This window comes from Bicyclus anynana, chromosome 9 (assembly GCF_947172395.1).
Source record: "Bicyclus anynana chromosome 9, ilBicAnyn1.1, whole genome shotgun sequence".
Taxonomy (NCBI): Eukaryota; Metazoa; Arthropoda; class Insecta; order Lepidoptera; family Nymphalidae; genus Bicyclus; species Bicyclus anynana.
The window spans coordinates 10,355,383-10,373,066 of NC_069091.1; the positions used below are offsets into that span (position 1 = coordinate 10,355,383).

General features: G+C 35.9%; 2 protein-coding genes across 3 annotated transcripts in view; one reads left to right on the forward strand and one right to left on the reverse strand.

Annotated features, from left to right (window-relative positions):
• LOC112055090 (uncharacterized) overlaps positions 1–17,684 on the forward strand; it is a 55,001-nt gene that overhangs the window by 10,026 nt on the left and 27,291 nt on the right. Inside the window, exon 3 of one of the 2 annotated variants that reach the window (XM_024095099.2) lies at positions 260–2,926. The exons of the other annotated variant lie outside the window; for it this stretch is intronic. Coding sequence (XP_023950867.1) covers positions 260–2,166 — 1,907 coding nt within the window. The 3' untranslated portion in view covers positions 2,167–2,926. Of the gene's footprint in view, positions 1–259; positions 2,927–17,684 lie in introns of those variants that run through there. 2 annotated transcript variants of the gene reach the window in all.
• On the reverse strand, positions 9,084–16,963 carry LOC112055102 (mitochondrial import receptor subunit TOM70). The gene is made up of 2 exons (XM_024095100.2): positions 15,326–16,963; positions 9,084–14,785 (listed from the first exon to the last, which is right to left on the reverse strand). The coding sequence occupies exons 1-2, from the start codon at positions 16,813–16,815 to the stop codon at positions 14,632–14,634; spliced, it is 1,644 nt and encodes a 547-aa protein (XP_023950868.1). The 5' UTR covers positions 16,816–16,963; the 3' UTR covers positions 9,084–14,631.

Genomic DNA, 17,684 nt, shown 5'->3' on the forward strand with positions numbered 1-17,684 from the left:
CCTATTCTCATTTATCATTAACAACCCAAATATTTGGCTCACTGTTGAGCTCGAGTTTCATCTGAGAGTGGTTAGTCTAATAGTCCACTACGCCGCCCAATGCGAATTGGCAGACTTCACATACGAAGAGAACTAAGAAAATTCTCTGTTATTCAGGTTTCCTCACGATGTTTTTCCTAACAATCCTATAACCGTTCTAGTTTATTCACCCTAAAAAATAAAAACAAGATACTCATCAAAATTATTTTATGGTTTTCAGATGAAGTGAACTCAAACCCAAGCAGTTTCGGTACTATATTTTCACCGCGGATGGACTTTGATCAATGGAAACCGTTGACCGGACGAGGAGATCCTTTACGTAATGATCCTACTTATGACTATGAGCCACCCGTTTTAGAAAAGGTTCATTACTGGGCCGACGATAGCCGCATTGAAAGAGAAAAAAATCCAGAACGCAAGTCGGAGGTTTTAGTTCTAGGAATATCTTCTCGGAAACCAAGTGTTGCCTCCAGACCTCCGATGCCACCAAGAAGGCACACTAGACCACCTATGTTTCCATCAAAATATGAAGACTTTTCGTATAAGTTTGGAGATAATTTTCCAATGACAATTCTGGTTCCACCCCCGCTACCACCTCCTGGACATAATCCGTCTTTATTTATTCTTTCCCAAGAAAAAGTGTTGCCAACGCCACCTCCAAAGCTAACGAATGTTGATGTAACAACAATCACAAGAGATACTACAATAATGCCGGAACTAATTACTTCATATGCACTGCAAGAAGCTAATCTTGTATACCAAGCTTCAACAACGAAGCAGAATTGGTACAACGACTACAATAAAACAACAAGTTTCCCAAATAATACGGTAAGTAGCGATTACGCTGGTTGGGGTCCAACGACACCATTTGAGGACAATGATGTACACAATCTAATATCTTATAAAGATCACCATAATGTCGAATTTTCCAAAGAACCTCTTTTTTACTACAAACCTGTATTGTCTGAAGCTCCTCCACCGCCTCGCACTTCTATAAGCCCTGTAATTCAGTCAACATTTATCCCAACTGTTTTACCACCAACTATAAGTGATATAGAGGAGACATGGCCAACCAGAGAAACGACCCTAGAAACGACAACAGAAACTACAAACTACTTTACAGAAACAACAACTGAAAAAATGTTTACAAAACCTATACATTCCACTGCAAAACCTTTGGTAAAACCAAAAGCTAATATTTTTGATATGTTAGGTTCAATGATATCTATGCCAATGGTAACAGACCCGAATAGGCCTGAAGATAATTTGTATGCTCATGCATCCGACACTATCCAGATATTCAAGGACCCTTTAACGGAAGATGCAGAGAAAATGAATTTAGAAATCATGCAAACAATGCAACCTCCACCACCAATTAAATTCCCAGAAAATACAACGCCACAATTTAATGAAAACCCACATATTTTAAATAACAGACCGCACGATAAACCTATTATACATACGCATGATCCCTATCTTCACATGCGTTTTACTACCCCTATGTCTGTTACTGTTGCTCCCTCTCAAGACATCCGCTCTACAACCGAAGGGCAATCTTTGCCTACCTACTTAATTATACAAGGACATTCAAAAGTTAAAACCTATGGATCTAAACCAAAATTAAATAGTGCAACAACTAATCAAATTCCTAATCCGAATGAAACCACTGAAGTTAAGCACTTACATCCAATTAAGGATAAATATGCAAAAGTATCTGATAAACCCGATAAACGTAGAGAAGCCCGAACACAAAATTTAAAAGCTTTAATAGATAACGGTTTAGGTTCGATAGAAATTCAAGAGACTGATGTAGGTATTAAATACGACGTAAGTGATGGAAGTGAAGTGCCGGTAGAAATATACAGAAAAGGTATTGTTGACAACGATGAAAATGATTACTCTAAAAGATTTACGATAGGAGATCGTAATAAGAGACAAATAAACCTCGAAAGCCTATTACCTATAGACGAAGATTCCTTAGAAGATATTATGTCTAACCTTTTCAGTAATAACAGAAATGAAACAGGAGTAACTAGCCTAATAGCGCAGGCTATATCCGACAACTCGGAATCCATTGAAGATAGTAATGATGATGACGATGATGAAGAAGATGATATAATTAGATAAATTCTCCATATCTCTTACGAGCAGTAGCATCAATTTCCAACAGTTTTAGAAAAATCCCATGTAGTTCAACTTATTCACTTGTTTTTGTATTCTAAGACTTTATTTATTATAGTTTCTAAGAATAAATTTATACTCGTATTTAAAATCGATTTTCTAAATAACACAAATACTGTATCTAAATTGAAAACCTCGTCTTTAAATGGGTCTCGAGACATTCTCGAATAGGTCTATAATTTTTTAATATAATAGACACGGATTTTAACTTTATCGGTCACTAATCTGACGTCAAAAACTCGTTGAATGTCTCTATGTACCACAAAAAAGTATTTTCAAAATAGGTTCACATACAGCCGAACGTAGAACCTCCTCCTTTTTGGAAGTCGGTTTACTAACTTAGTTAGATTTATATAGATATTTTCATATGAGCTTCAATGCTTATTAAATAGGCATTCCCACCGTTACTAATGTACAATAAAATATTTACGTGGAAATAATTCATAGCTAATATTGTATAAGTAGGTACAAGCATATTAAGAACTTTATAGATAAACCTATCATTTATTATATTAAACTATGTTTAGAATATAAAGATTATTTCTTATAAACTTTCTCTTAACTTTGATGAATAATAATTGTCTGAAAACAACGGTTACTCAATAAAGATTTTCAGGCCAAAATTCATTTAATATTTCCTAAAAACAGATAAGCAATAACTTAGGTATTATTTATAGAAAATATAGACTGTTACAGAAATCACAAACTTTAGTATTATTTTTACCCAATCGAAATTTTAAAAATATTAATGCTTTTTAAATTTCTTAAATGACGCCCAAAAGTGGTCCCCATGTTTGATATCACTTATTTATTTTACACATTTAACTATGGCTCACCAAATTAATATAATACGTAACAAATTTTAACTGAATCGGTTATTAGTTTCGGATCTAATTGACTGGACCTAGATACGAGTAGGAACGCAAGGAATCCTACATAATTTATAACGGCTCCGTTTTTTTTTTGAGTTTTTCCGTTTTTTATTCTATTTTTTTCTGTCATATTAGGTTCCTACTATTCCTTCTGTATCGTCCCTATTCAACTCTTGGTGATTTTATGCAAAGCAAGTAGGTATACATATTCGGTTTCATTAGGAATAGATACGAGTAATACCTACTTGGAACCTACGAGTCAATATTTAATTACGTTATGAATCACAACCACAAGAAACAGAGTCGCACTAAATGTAAGTACCTTATAGGTACCTTATAAGCAAAGCGGACATTTAACTTTCATCTCTTAAATTATTTTTCTAACTGGCAGACGCACTTGTAACAGAACATTGAGCATTCGCCGTTTTTATATTTGTCAAACTGAACAGTGAGCCAAATATTGCTACGAACATCTTGAGAATTCTAGCAATAAATAAAATAAACAAATAAATTGGCTTCAGTATCGACTTGTCCTCCAACAAATATTTCCAAAATATCCTCAATGTACAGAATTTGACCTGTAACCTGTTACAGTTTTACTACAAGTATAGATTATGGTAGGTACCTAGGTTTAGATTGACACTTTGCTGCAAAAAAATATGTATGCGGCACGAGCGCGCAGCGGACGCGGCCCACTGACACGCGGTTTCTTACCGTCCTTTTCGTAGAAATACACTAGCAACTAAGTTAAAGTGAAAGCCGTTTATAAACCTATAAAGCCATCGTTTATTGCAATCCACACAATTCATAGGAAATCATGAATGACGTACACTTTAGTATTTACTTGTTTCAAAACAGCAATCCATCCATTGTCCAATACAGCTACGAAAGCAGAGATGTGCTGAACATGTATAGAATGCTTTTCACTATTTGAAGGTACAGGAAAAGTTCCTTAGACAAGGATGTCACACCTTTGTTACACCAATCAGCTTTACATAAGCAAACTCTGTATTCAGCATCAGCAAGCCTAAAATAGACACGTCTTATAAATAATTAAATTAAGTATCTGAATATATAGAGAGCTTGCGTTAACCAGACTTCATTTTAAGAAGGCTTAAAGTTTTTATGGTCCTACTATACGTACGTACTATAAGAGCGAACTTCGGGCTGATATTACGACCTTATACTAAAAATTTCCATGTTGTTGCTGTCAAAATGTTCTTCATAGTTCTCCGGCAATAGAGGAATCTTAATTAATTAGATTGAATGAAGCAATTAGTTTAAATTATCACTTCTGTCGAGCGTCCCGAGACGCACATGTTTTTTTTTTTATTTTCCCGAGCATAATGTGAGAAATCAGGTCCCCAAGCACCAGTTAGTAAGCTTTACAAGCCTTCCAAAAACACATTTAAAGTTATTCTTAAAGAGAACTTTTAGGGTCTCTAGCGAAGGGTTGCCGCGAAGTTATGTTTATCTGGCGACTGGGGGAATGATTCCTCATGATTTCTCATGATAGAAAAATACGTTTTATACTTGGCCAATTGAGGATCAAGGCCTGTAGCCATGTGACACGTCGACTCTCTTTCTACAATCGCAAACGCTTCAAAAATTAAAAAATGTTTGGGAATGATATTTGCTATCAACATGTCACGTGATCAAGTTGTCGATCGGATCTGTCATTCCCATACAGTTTTTTAGTGTATACGTTTGTGAAAGAGAATTGTCATGCCACATGGCTACAGAGTTCAGACCCTGGACGCTTGAAACCTGCTAGCTAGGTTTCTTTTAATCGAAAGGTCCACTGTCCCCAGTTCCATTGTCCGTTCGCGCAAGAATGCCATAAATCGCTATTCACAGTGAAAAGCTTATTTTATATGAGTTAATTAGTAGGTATTTTACTTAAGAGTTAATTTACACGAGCAGCACGTTGCCAAGGGCATGTAGATAAGAAAATTGCACTGCCCATTTGGCTGCCATGGTCAGGGCACATAGTTCGAACAGTCAATAGACGTTGAGGTCCTAAGGTGCTTGAATGGCGACCACGCACTAGAAAACGCAGTGTTGGTCGACCAACTAGGTAGACCGAGGACATCAAATAGGTAGCAGGGATCCATTGGATGATGGCGGCTCGAGACCAGTTTGGTCGGAAGTCCATGCAAGAGGCAAATGTTCAGCAGGGGACGTCCATCGGTTGTCTATAATGATGATGATAATGATAAAGGAAAAATTGTATAGTAGGCAAATTCCCGTTCAAAGTTTACCTTTTCGAAGGAATCTGTTTAGATTATTATTCAGGTACTTTACCTCTCTAATTTACAAGTCATAGCTCTAGTGGCTGTGTCCAGGGAGCTCAGGAGTGGGTCTGCAGTGCGGATTTGATAGCAGCCACGTTGGACAATCCACGCGTGCTTCGCTCGAGCACTCCAGGAGCGGACGAAACACATTTCGTTTTCTGCGCAAAAAGCATATTTCTAAAACAATTTCATTCATCTTACTAATAAATCTGTAGAGAGGTCAATTCTATACATGAAATATATTGCCAAGATACTAATGCCAGAAATGCAATCAGTAAAATTTTTGTCCGTCTGTCTGTATGTTCGTTATAGAAACAAACTACTCAATGGATTTTAACGAAACTTGGTACAACTATTCTTCTTCGCTGTAATTACTACTCCTGGGCAGGTTATCGTATACTTTTCATCACGCTACGAACAAGTAGAGCAGTGAAGGGAAATGTTGGAAAAACGGGTGAAGTTGCCCCATTTTAACAGCGATACTACTGTAAGGGCTGGATTATAGAGGGTATTAATTACACTCTCGATCAAGTCACCAATATTCTTTTTCAGTGCGCTTTCATTTGAGACTCCACTCGAGTATATTTATTTATTTGCAGACATTCGGTTGTTTTTCCGCACTTTCACCCTTCACAACTTTTAAACGGCCCAACCGATTTTCAAGGGAAACATGTCTAAGAATACGTACCCGCCCGTGAGTCACCTTTGATACAAAAAAACTAAATTGAAATCGCTTTATCGTGCGTATCAGAGTGGTGGACTATTGGACTATTGGCCTAACCCCCCTCATTCTGAGAGGAGACTCGAGCTCAGCAGTGAGCCGGACGTGGGTTGATAATAATAAAGAAGGTACTAAGTGCCACGTCGGTTCAGTGGTTAGCGTATATAGTTGCCGATCACGAGGTCCGGGGTTCGAGCTAGCAAGCTATGAAATGCTGAGCTTTTCTTTAAGAATTTTTTAGTAAAATATCTCTGCCTGGAATTGGGAAGTCAGTGTGCCGTGTCTCGGAGAGCATCTTAAGTTGTAGGTCTAACGACCTTTGTGGCGCAGTGCTATACGCTTTAGATTTACAAGACGGAGGTCCTGGGTTCGTTCCCCAGCTGGGCTGATTGAGGTTTTCTTAATTGGTCCTGGTCTGGCTGGTAGTAGGCTTCGGCCGTGGCTAGCTACCACCTTACCGACAAAGACGTACCGCCAAGCGATTTCCGGTACGATGTCGCGTAAAAACCGAAAGGGTGTGGATTTTCATCCTCCTCCTAACAAATTAGCCCGCTTCCATCTTAGATTGCATCATCACTTACCATCAGGTGAGATTGTAGTCAAAGGCTAACTTGAATAAAAAAGTCCTTGCAATAGAGCAGTGTTAGTAAAACTAAGCTCCATATGTCCATATCGTAGTTTGTCGATAAAATGGGCTGGTAATAATGATAATGATGATGGAATAAAACTTGCCACCTCCAGCACAATTGACTAATAGTTGGTGACTATTGTTGAACTGAGGCGCAGACTTCGCAAACTCTCCACCACACTGGTCCCCGGTGCGGTGAGTGGAGGAACAATTGTAACAAAGCAACGCGGATGATTTGTACACACAAAACATAACCAATGGCGTCGATAGCCATACCACATAAATTACATTACTACGCATGGCTTAATGTGGAAATTAATATAAATAAATATTGACAGTGTTCACTGTAATTTTTTACATGAGACACCTTTTTTATTTGTATGCTTTTATAGGTATAACTTGTCATTACCAAGGATAATTCAACGAAACATCACTGTGACACTGTATTCTTGCAAAATCATAGAGTAGATAATAGGTATTCCTACCGTAGACTGAGAATTAATAAGTTTTTGCAGAACCAAATTGAAAAAAGAAAAATTAAGTACAATTTTTGTAAGGCCGTGGTTTTGCCCGAAAAATGCAAGGCAGGTAGGTAAGTATAGTTTATGGTATTAGCAATAGCCAGACGAAAAGTTTGTCAGTACATAATAACAAAACTATAATGGCTTACATAACCATGGTAGGAGCACTACCATAGGTAGGTATGTAAGCTATAATACATTTGGTGCCCGCCGTGGCGCAGTGGTAAGCGCGATGGATTTACAAGACGGAGGTCCTGGGTTCTGGTTCTAAGCCGATTGAGGTTTCCTTAATTGGGCCTGGCTGGTGGGAGGCTTCGGCCGTTGCTAGTTGCCTACCGGCAAAGACGTACCGACAAGTGATTTAGCGTTCCAATATGATTTCGTGTAAGAAACCAAAAGGGGTGTGGATTTCATCCTCCTCCATTCAGCGAGCTTCCACCTTAGAAAATATCATCACTTACCATCAGGTGATATTGTAGTCAAAAGAGTAAAAAGTTGGGCCAATAGTCCACCACGCTGGCCCATTGCGGATTGACAGATTTCACACACGCAGAGAATTAAGAAAATTTTCTATTAGGTATGCATGTTTCCTCACGATGTTTTTCCTTCACCGTTTAAGACACGTTTTAATTAATATCTCAAAATGCACACAACTGAAAAGTTGGAAGTGCATGCCCCGGACCGGATTCAAATCCACACTCACCGGAATCGGAGACAGAGGTCATATCCACTGGGCTATCACTGGGCTTTACAATATCATATCAAATCACTTACTTTTCTTTGAAATATTTAGGTAGGTACCTAATATAAAGATTTAGCTTATTTACTTTTAGATGTATATAGAACCTTCACATAAAACCGTCGAAGAGCACCGGAACCTGCAGACATCGCGCCTACTCATAGAAAACCCCCCACTTTTCAATGGATCAACGCCATACGATTTATAACTCAGGGTCCCGTTATAGCATAGTAAAGCAAACGTTTCATTTATTTTTATGAGAATAAAATATATGTAAACAGATATAATCCAATATAACGATGGCATGGCCTACGTAATTTTTTTAGCTATAGAAAAAAATCATTTTCAGGCATTCTCTACATAAAAGTCATTTTGAGCTACGGTCAGTAATCTGCGGCGGACTAAACTCCTATATCCAGACTTTTAAGTATTCACAAAAAACAGTTCAGTACCAAGTTTGATTTTAAATCGAAACTAAGAGTAACTATATAAAGTAGTAAGAATACGAGCTAAACTAAATAATTAAATATGTCATCCAAGTACCTACCTAAACAAAATATAGACATCGTACTTAAATATGCTATCTAGTATCTACTGACATATAGCTTTAATTTCTTAAGTCTTAGAAACTTATTTCGAACTAGCGGTCTCCCGCGACTTGTCCGCCCTTAGACCTCTTTAATTCAGCCCTTACAGTAATGCTATATGGAGTAATTTCTCCCGTTTTACCAACATTTCCCTTCACTGCTCTGCTCCAATTCATCGTAGCTTGATGATAAGTTTACTATAACCTGTCCAGGAGTATGAAGAATAATTGTACCAAGTCGAGTAGTTTTTGTTTTTATAACAAACATACAGACAGACAGACAGACGGACAGAAAGACAGACAAAAATTTTACTGATTGTATTTTTGGCATCAGTATCGATCACTAATCACCCCCTGATAGTTATTTTGGAAATATATTTCATGTACAAAATTGATCTGTCTACAGATTTATTATAAGTAGGTATAGATGTTGAAAAATTACGTAAGCATCGGTAATAAACGATTAAAGGTATTTAAACAAAGGTATTTAAATAAAAGATAATTTATGTATGTTTTTCACATTGTATTTTTAGTTTTCATAAATTGATAACTATTCACTATCGGTGAGGTAACAATTTTTTTTGTAGAACCATATATCTGCCATCTATAAATCTAAATTCACAATCTAACTAATAATTTCAGGCAGCATTCATACCGCGGTCCAAAAGCCATCCAATCTAATGTTTCCGAGATAACATGTAAGGAAAACATTTATACTGATCGTACAATACGGCTCTGATATAGCATACAATTTATAACTCTCATAAGAGCAATTGCTCTGCGCCACACCGATCAACCCATCGCTACGCTGATGCCTCAGCCTCAAAGGAATTAATGCAGATAGGAGACCCAATCAGCATAGCTTAGAAAACAACGATGTTTTATACTATTAGATATGTTACGTGCCTACATCTCTATAAATAGTGATCCGAATTTAACTGCTCCACACAGCGCACACATGCACAATTTTGTGTTTACTTACATTATATATTTATGTATAATATATAGTTTTTACACTTTATGTACACACAACTTGACATTGTAGACAATATTTAGGTATTATTTGTTTAAATAACATTCGTTGTTTAATGTGCGACTAAATGAAATTAAGACAATTAGGCGCTTTTATTCGCCTCAATTTCGACGCGCTAGTGACATATCTAATAGTAAAAAATCTTTGTTAGAATTCACATTCACACCACGGGGTTACAGTGCCCCGTTTATCCAAACGTGCCTGAAGGATTTTCACCACGTTGCTTCTGTAGTTGTAGGCGAGTTGAGTCCATGACGCACAATACGACCATCGCAAGAAACGTCAACCCGCTCGCACTCAGGGCCAGAACTTAAAAAACAGACAGACATTAAAATGTGCACGAGTGATTTTATAAGGGTTCCGTTTTTGTACTACGTACGTACGGAACCCTAATGGTTGTTTCGTGCGCCGCGGATACGCTGTCACTCAAGACGTGCACTTTATCATCATAATTTAGTTTATGAGCCGATATAAACCACATAATGAGTCTTCGACCGCGTGGGATATATGACGTCAGTTAACTGCGAAAGAGGAACGAGAAGCAGACGCTTTGTTTACTAGACGCTTTGCGTGCGCGTTGCTACGCGTAACTCTTTCGCTCTCCGGTCCTCAGAACATAGGCGTATATAGGGGGAGGGGGGAAGGGTAGGGGCGTATTGCCCGTGCCCACCCTAGAATGGACTTGTGCCCACTTTAGAATTGTGGGCTATCGACATGGAATTCTATAATACTTCTAATATAATAGACTTGATGGCGGGGGTTAAGCCCACCCTATGAAATAATCCTAGATACGCCAATGCCACATAACCGGAGATGGACTCAGTTATGCAGTTTGCCTATAAATTAAATAGTTCGCATATACAGCTTTGATACAGTATTTAGGTTCAGTACCTTCAAATACATTAATTCTTATGAGGCGCTAATGCTTTTCACATTAAAGCGAGTAACAATTTTGAGATCTTTATTACTTTATCAAACTTGGACCCAAAAGATGAATTAACATTTTTTTAGAATCTTATATGTTGTAAGAGTTGGTTTCTCAATACATATAAATTAATTTAAAAATAACTAGAATACACTGATAGTTAACTATTTTACTCGTTTATTTTATTATAGAAAGGATATGGCCATGGTATTCGTAAAAATAAATCCACATTGCTATACTAGTAAAATAAAACGTTAAATATAATTTATATCATTTCAGAGGCAAGAAATAATCATTTAAAAAAAAGTTTTGTACAACAAAAAAAAATGTCAACACGTTACGCTAAATATTGTAATAGCTGTAAAAAAATGAAAAAAATTGTGATAAAATTGATCTGGAGCTGCGCGCAACGCATAGTTTGTAAAGTTATTGAAAATACCAGTGAGATCAGTAAAATAAGTCTATTGCAATAAAATCGTCCTTTGGCGCACTCGGTACGGTACTTTCTTCACTGTGTGTAGTGGGAGTTTTCAATACTTTCATACTGTTACTATCGCGTTGACGTAAACGCAAATTTATATGGAATTGAAACAGTTGTGCAGTAGTGCCACTAGATGGCGCTGTTTCAATTCCTTAGAAATACCTGTTTACGTTAACGCGATAGTAACAGTATCAAATTGCCACTAGGCCGTTTGATACCTATCACTCGCGTATTTATACACCATGTATCAGGTGCAGAGGTGCAGGAATATGACAACAGAGGGTACGAGTTCTTTTTAAGAATATTTGCCATATCTTTTGAATATGACCAATTTCCCAATTCCCCTCCAACTAGTCGGGAAAGACTGTATTAGGAGTGGGTAAGAGTAAGACTATAGTCCAACGGGGCGGGGATCGAACAACCACCCCTCGGTGATGAGTCCGACCGCTTTGCTGTTGATTAATTGAGGGTATAAAGCAGCAACGAGGCAACAGAAGTATTGTCAATTATTCCTTGTCAGGCGTCCGTTTTGCCGATCGCTCCCTTCCCTCTATCGTTACCCTGCATACCACACCGCGCACTAAATTATGCGGTTTGCCTTCCAGTGACTAAATAATCAAAATTAAAAAAATTCGTACAAGGAAAAATATGTGGCGGTCTTAAGTTGAAAATTATTATATAGACTAAAGTTAGAAATTAAATAGAGCATCAGATATTGAACACGCCCATTGTAAATTAATAAGATATAACACGGCAGTGAACTACTTACACACTACCTATTCCAAATACAACCATTACGTACATACATGGACAATGTACATAACAAACCGGACACAGTCGTGTCATCAAAATGGATAGACAGGGACTATTAAGATTTTCATAGTCTTGTTACTGTTAATAAACAATAGAATTAAGCAATTCTTGCACTTTTTAATCACACTAACCCTGATACCTACTTCCAATTGTTGAATATATTGCACACATTTATTATTATATTAAAATCAAAATTAAATTTTGGCGTTTTTAAAACTGATTATTATATAAGGCGCGGTTTTTGTAACTCGGAGGTTTTTTAATAGTCCTTTCCCATCCACTGAAATCCTAGCCAATAGTTTAGATTTTTTAGTTTTAATTAGATTGAACTCTAGACGTATCACATTGTAGTACTATTGAGGCTGGACCTTGAGGTCAAACCTCCAAAGTATGCAATGTTTGAAATACCGATATTTGCTTATGTTTAATTTATGAACACCACGAAAAAACCATTAGGTCTTTATGCAAATAGTGGTATTAAATGAAAATTTAATGCGATGTCAGTTTCATCAAAAGCAAAAATGTAACTTAAAACAGAGCAACTGTCTTTAATGAAAAAAAATATATGTAGGTATGTATTTGTTTTTTATATCAAAGACTTTCATGTTACTACTACATACTTCTTTAACTTGAAAATACTTGTTTGAGCCCTAGTATTATAGAAAAAGAAAAAGACACAAACCAGCTGACCAATTCACTAACTTTGACGTATGTAATGAATATACGCGAAATTTACCAACTACCTAGCTATAGTTAGTAATTCTTAAGTCACGTGATTTCGTATTTAACGCTAACTGATCAACATAGAGATTGTATATAAAAAATAAGATTTAGTGGGTAATTACTTGTGTACAACCCTTGCCCAGTTGATATTGTCATTTTAACTTGCTAATAATGGGCTTTACGGAAAACGAAAAATGCGGTTCTTATTGATGTTAATTATAATAGGTAGCTAATATACGTCAAAGTTAGTGAATTGGCCGGCAGGGCCTGTAGGCATGTGGCTCGGTAGATCCGATCGCTAACTTGATCATGTGACTTGTTGATACTGAATGTCATTCCAATACATTATATTTTGATTTTGCGACTGTAGAAAGAGAATCGATGCTACATGGCTACGGGCCCAGGTACACTTAAGAAATTGCCTGATAAATTTTAGTTAACACTTAAGAAATTGCCTGATAAATTTTAGTTAACACTTAAGAAATTGCCTGATAAATTTTAGTTAACACTTAAGAAATTGCCTGATAAATTTTAGTTAACACTTAAGAATTGCCTGATAAATTTTAGTTAACACTTAAGAAATTGCCTGATAAGTTTTAGTAAAGTAAAATAATTATATCTCCCTTTCATTTACAAAACTCAGGTTTACTTTCCCACGAATATAAGAAAAATCCTGGTTTAGTGTCCATAGAATTCTTTGATTAAAGTACAGCATGCTTTATAAAATATTGTAAAAAGATAGAATTAAATGCAGGATTTTATAAAGAAATCTCACCATGTCTATTATTTTTCAAATAAATATTTATATAGATTATATTATATACCTACTTTGATTGCTAGTATTGCATACAAACAATTTTTAACTAATAATTTACAAAATAGGCTAAAAATGTGATATTATTTTAAAGCAATATTATCTATAAATATTCAATTCCACAACAAAGTACAATGTGTGATATTGACTAACCAATAAATTTAATGCATATTTTAAACTTGTGAAAGATTTTAACAAGTTGTTATCAAAATCATCTCAAATTTCAATCAAAACATTTCAATCACATTCCACCAATATTGAAACAATATTTTGAATGCATTAAATTTGTTTATTTAAACATAAATTATTAAATATAATCCAATAAAAAAAAAAACAAAATTCCTGGTGACTTTTATTATTTTAATAATACATATAATATATTTATATGACCCAAAACTTGTGAGTTCCAACCTAACTTTTAAACTAACTAATCTACAATTTAAATGCCACATACTAATCCTAGCAATTTTATTAAAAAAATTAAAGAACTTCAATGTGAAGTTCTTTAATTTTTTTAAGTTTGATTTGGAAATGCCTGTGATTTACAAGTTATCTTACAAGTGCAAAAAGTTGGTAACTAAAGTACTTGATGTGCAAATTTAAAATCTGAGCAAATAGCACAGAAGAGAAACATTTTTAAATAACAGTGCATTTTATGTATATGAATATGAACCTACGTTTTTTAATATTAATAAAGGAAAAAATATTTACATATATTCATTATAGGCCAATTGCTTAAATGGAATTTTATTGAGTATATTTCCAAATACTTCAAGAATGAAGACAGTTACAAGTTTGTACATGTAATAACACATTGAAACTCCTTTCAAACAATATATCGTAAATATATACAGTTGTGTAACAATGTATAAATGTATGCCACATGCATTGAACTTAAGTCACATTATATGTGACTAATATTGTTACGGAAAAGCATAGAGAATGGGCGACGAGTTGACGGCATTGGATGTTTAATGGCTACAGCACAATATACAACGAGATTTTATTCCAATATTAAGTAGTGATACTAACCAAAGTCATCTAATTCACACATTATACCACAGATATTTTCTAAAATATTTTTACCCTTACACAGTTTTCACAGTCAAATGATTCCAGTTAATAAAATATAATAGTATGTAAAACATGACGAGTAATTTAAATAGATAAATAGCATTCAATATTGCCAAGCTACTTGGACGTCTCAGAACCATACTGGATTGTTTCTCGTTGTGCATGTTAAACAAGACCTGGATATAGTCTAACTGACAGTCCAATCTAATCCCCAGCGCTCTGATACCTTTAACTGGGCTGCTGCAGCATCTTTCAAGGAGAACAAGTGTGTCATCTCTTGTTCTGTCTTAGCCAATGCAATAGCCTTTTCAAATAGTTCTAAGGACCTTCGTAGATTGCCTCTGAAAAATTATAAATAAATACATATTACACATATGTTTTAATTTTTGAACAACTTTATTCCAGTATGAAAAGTTAGTTCATAATTACATAAATTTGAACAAATTGATAAAAACGTAAATTATACTTATTTACAATCATTTTTTGTTCATTAATTGCAGAAATGCATGTTATGTTACCGTTAGGCAGCTAAACATAAGAAAACATTTGAGTAAGATGTTAGACCTTACATTCATTATTCATTCAGTACAGAAAACAAATATTTTCAGATATATTGTAAACTATACTAATTTCTTGATCTACAAAAATTTTATAATTGTTACATCCTGAGTTATACTTGAATGAAATCTGTGAAATAATCTTTTCACATATTGGTAGTGATAGAATATAAACAAGATAGTGAACAATACCAAAGATAAACAAGTCATATAAAATTGATAACCTTTATCTTCTTAGCTTACATAGTCAAAATTACAAGGTCAATCTGAAATTCTCCAAATTTTAGTTATAATTAAGGAAGATGAATGATAAAAGTTCCTTACCTTTGTACTTCAATAGTTCCCAATGTCTCGTATGCAAAGTCACATTTGTCATCAATCTCAATAGCTTTGTTAATTAATTTGACAGCTTTATCAAAGTCTGTGCTCTTTTGCAACTGAACAAGTCCCTTGTGTACGTATAATGTGGCATTATTTGGGTCAACAGCTAAAGCAGACTCAAACAAAGCCTCGGCGCGACCCCACTCTTGTTGATCTGACAATACTTGAGCATAGAGAATATAGACTTCAGCACACCTCGGGAATCTCTCTAGGGCACGCTCAAAGTCAGCCCTAACTTGGGTTAAAGCTCCAATATTCTTGTGCAATTGTGCATGTCTGTAATCTGCATAACATTTTTGAATGTAAGCAATGGAGAAATCAGGATTAAGTTCAACGGCCTTGGCAAACTCTGCAGTCGCCTCGTCCATTCTTTCCAACAGAAGATACACTTGACCACGGTGATGATAGATATCAGAGTTGTTTGCATCCAACTTTGCAGCATTTGCAAAGTCTTCTAAACAGCGTTCAGTGTTTTCTAGTTGAGTGTATAGAGAAGCCCTTTTTATAAGGGCATTGACTCTAATTTTAGTAGGTGCATCACTGTCAATTAACCTCGCAAGATCAGCTTGTGCCTCGTCATGTCTTCCCAAAAGCAGATAGAATGTTGCTCTTAACAGTAAGGCTTCATATTTGTACTTTCCTTCTGTGTTTAATTCTTCAGTACATAAATCAACTACTGATTCATAGTTTTGGGCATCCAGAGCACGCTTTGCATTAGCAAAGCCACTGTTATCTTTTTCATCCACATATAGTTTTGTAATAGGATCTTCAGAGAAAGCAGAGAAATAAGTTTTAATAAAATGTTTAGATGGCATCACTGGCTGTCTTTTGGAAAGTGCTTCGCGGGCGTGTTGTCTTCCGAGAGCTTTAAGAATACGATCAGCGTTTACCAGAGAACTTTGCACTTGGAATCTCTCAAGAATACAAGCAGATGTAACATCTTCTAGAGCGAGAACAAGGTCGCCACTCTTTTCAGCTGCTCGAGACCGCCGCAGAAACGCTTTGACATATTTTTCGTTGAGTTTAAGTGCAAAAGTACAGTCTTCTTTTACCTGCTCCCACATTTCCCGTTTTTCGTAGCAAGCCGACCGGTTCTGATAAAAAGTAGCCAAGTCAACGGAACGATCGGGCGGGCATGCCTCGATAGCTTCATTGTACAGAGAAATAGCTTTATCGTATTCACCTGCGTGGAATGCTCGGTTTCCGGCTCCCTTCAGTTTCATGGCACGGTCTATAGCGCTTTCCGCAGCTTTCACATTGTCTTCGTTGTCTAAGGAGATCGTAGTCTTTGCTTTCAATTCTGCTGCCTTTTTCTTTTCGGGATCCTCTAATCTATTTCTCAGATAAAGGTAACCTAAACCGATAGCCAATGGAGCACCGAGTAAGATGGCTAGCTGCCATTTAGGAAAAGGTGTACTGCCCGTAGAAGCCATCCTCTTTATTTCAACAAAAGTTTAACGATACACCATTTATTTAACAGTAAAACACTATATCAGTACTCAAAATTTTATGATTTCTTCGTATTCTTATTTTTGAAGTAACCTTTCATTTGATTGACTAATGACCATAAACTACAGAGATTTTAGGAGAGTACAGTCGACGACAGATCAGAAGAAAAATTCATGGACAATAAAGCGATTTTATGGTTAACTAGCGGACGCCCGCGACTTCGTACGCGTGAAAATCGATGTGAATTTTCTACCTCTATTTCATTCCCGTATATATATAAATATTTTCAAATATTTTATAAATAACAAATAGTCCGCTAGCCATTTTACATATAACTCAAAACTTTTATAATAAAAAAACTTGAACCACTTATAACCCTTGATGGGTAGAATGGGTAGAATTTTATAAAACCTTGATTGACATTATTTTTAGTATTTTTCTGGTAGATACACACACCAATTTTTACAAATGTAATTTGAAAAATGAAAAACTTTCCAAGACATAATAATTAATGTAAGTTATAATAACTCGTATATTTTACTAATGTTCAGTTCAAGACCAATATATCTTTTGTGAATTTGTAATAAGTTCGCTAGAATTATCTGTGAACCACAACGCAAGGTCTGATCGTCAAGGTCGTTATCAACCCATATTCGGCTCACTGCTGAGCTCGAGTCTCCTCTCAAAATGAGAGAGTTTAAGCCAATAGTCCTCCACGCTGGCCCAGTGTGGATTGGCAGACAAAATTCTCTGGTGTGCAGGTTTCCTCACGATGTTTTCCTTCACCGTTTGAGACACGTGATTTATAATTTCGGACCGTACCCTCACCCTCCGGAATCGGAGGTAGTGGTCA

What these genes read in the sequence shown, in the direction of transcription:
- LOC112055102 (XM_024095100.2), bottom strand. Translation starts at nt 16,815, where the DNA reads ATGGCTTCTACGGGCAGTACACCTTTTCCTAAATGGCAGCTAGCCATC. An exon ending in GGAACTATTGAAGTACAAAG is followed by an intron (nt 14,786 to 15,325) that starts GTAAGGAACTTT and finishes ATAATTTTTCAG; the next exon opens with AGGCAATCTACGAAGGTCCT.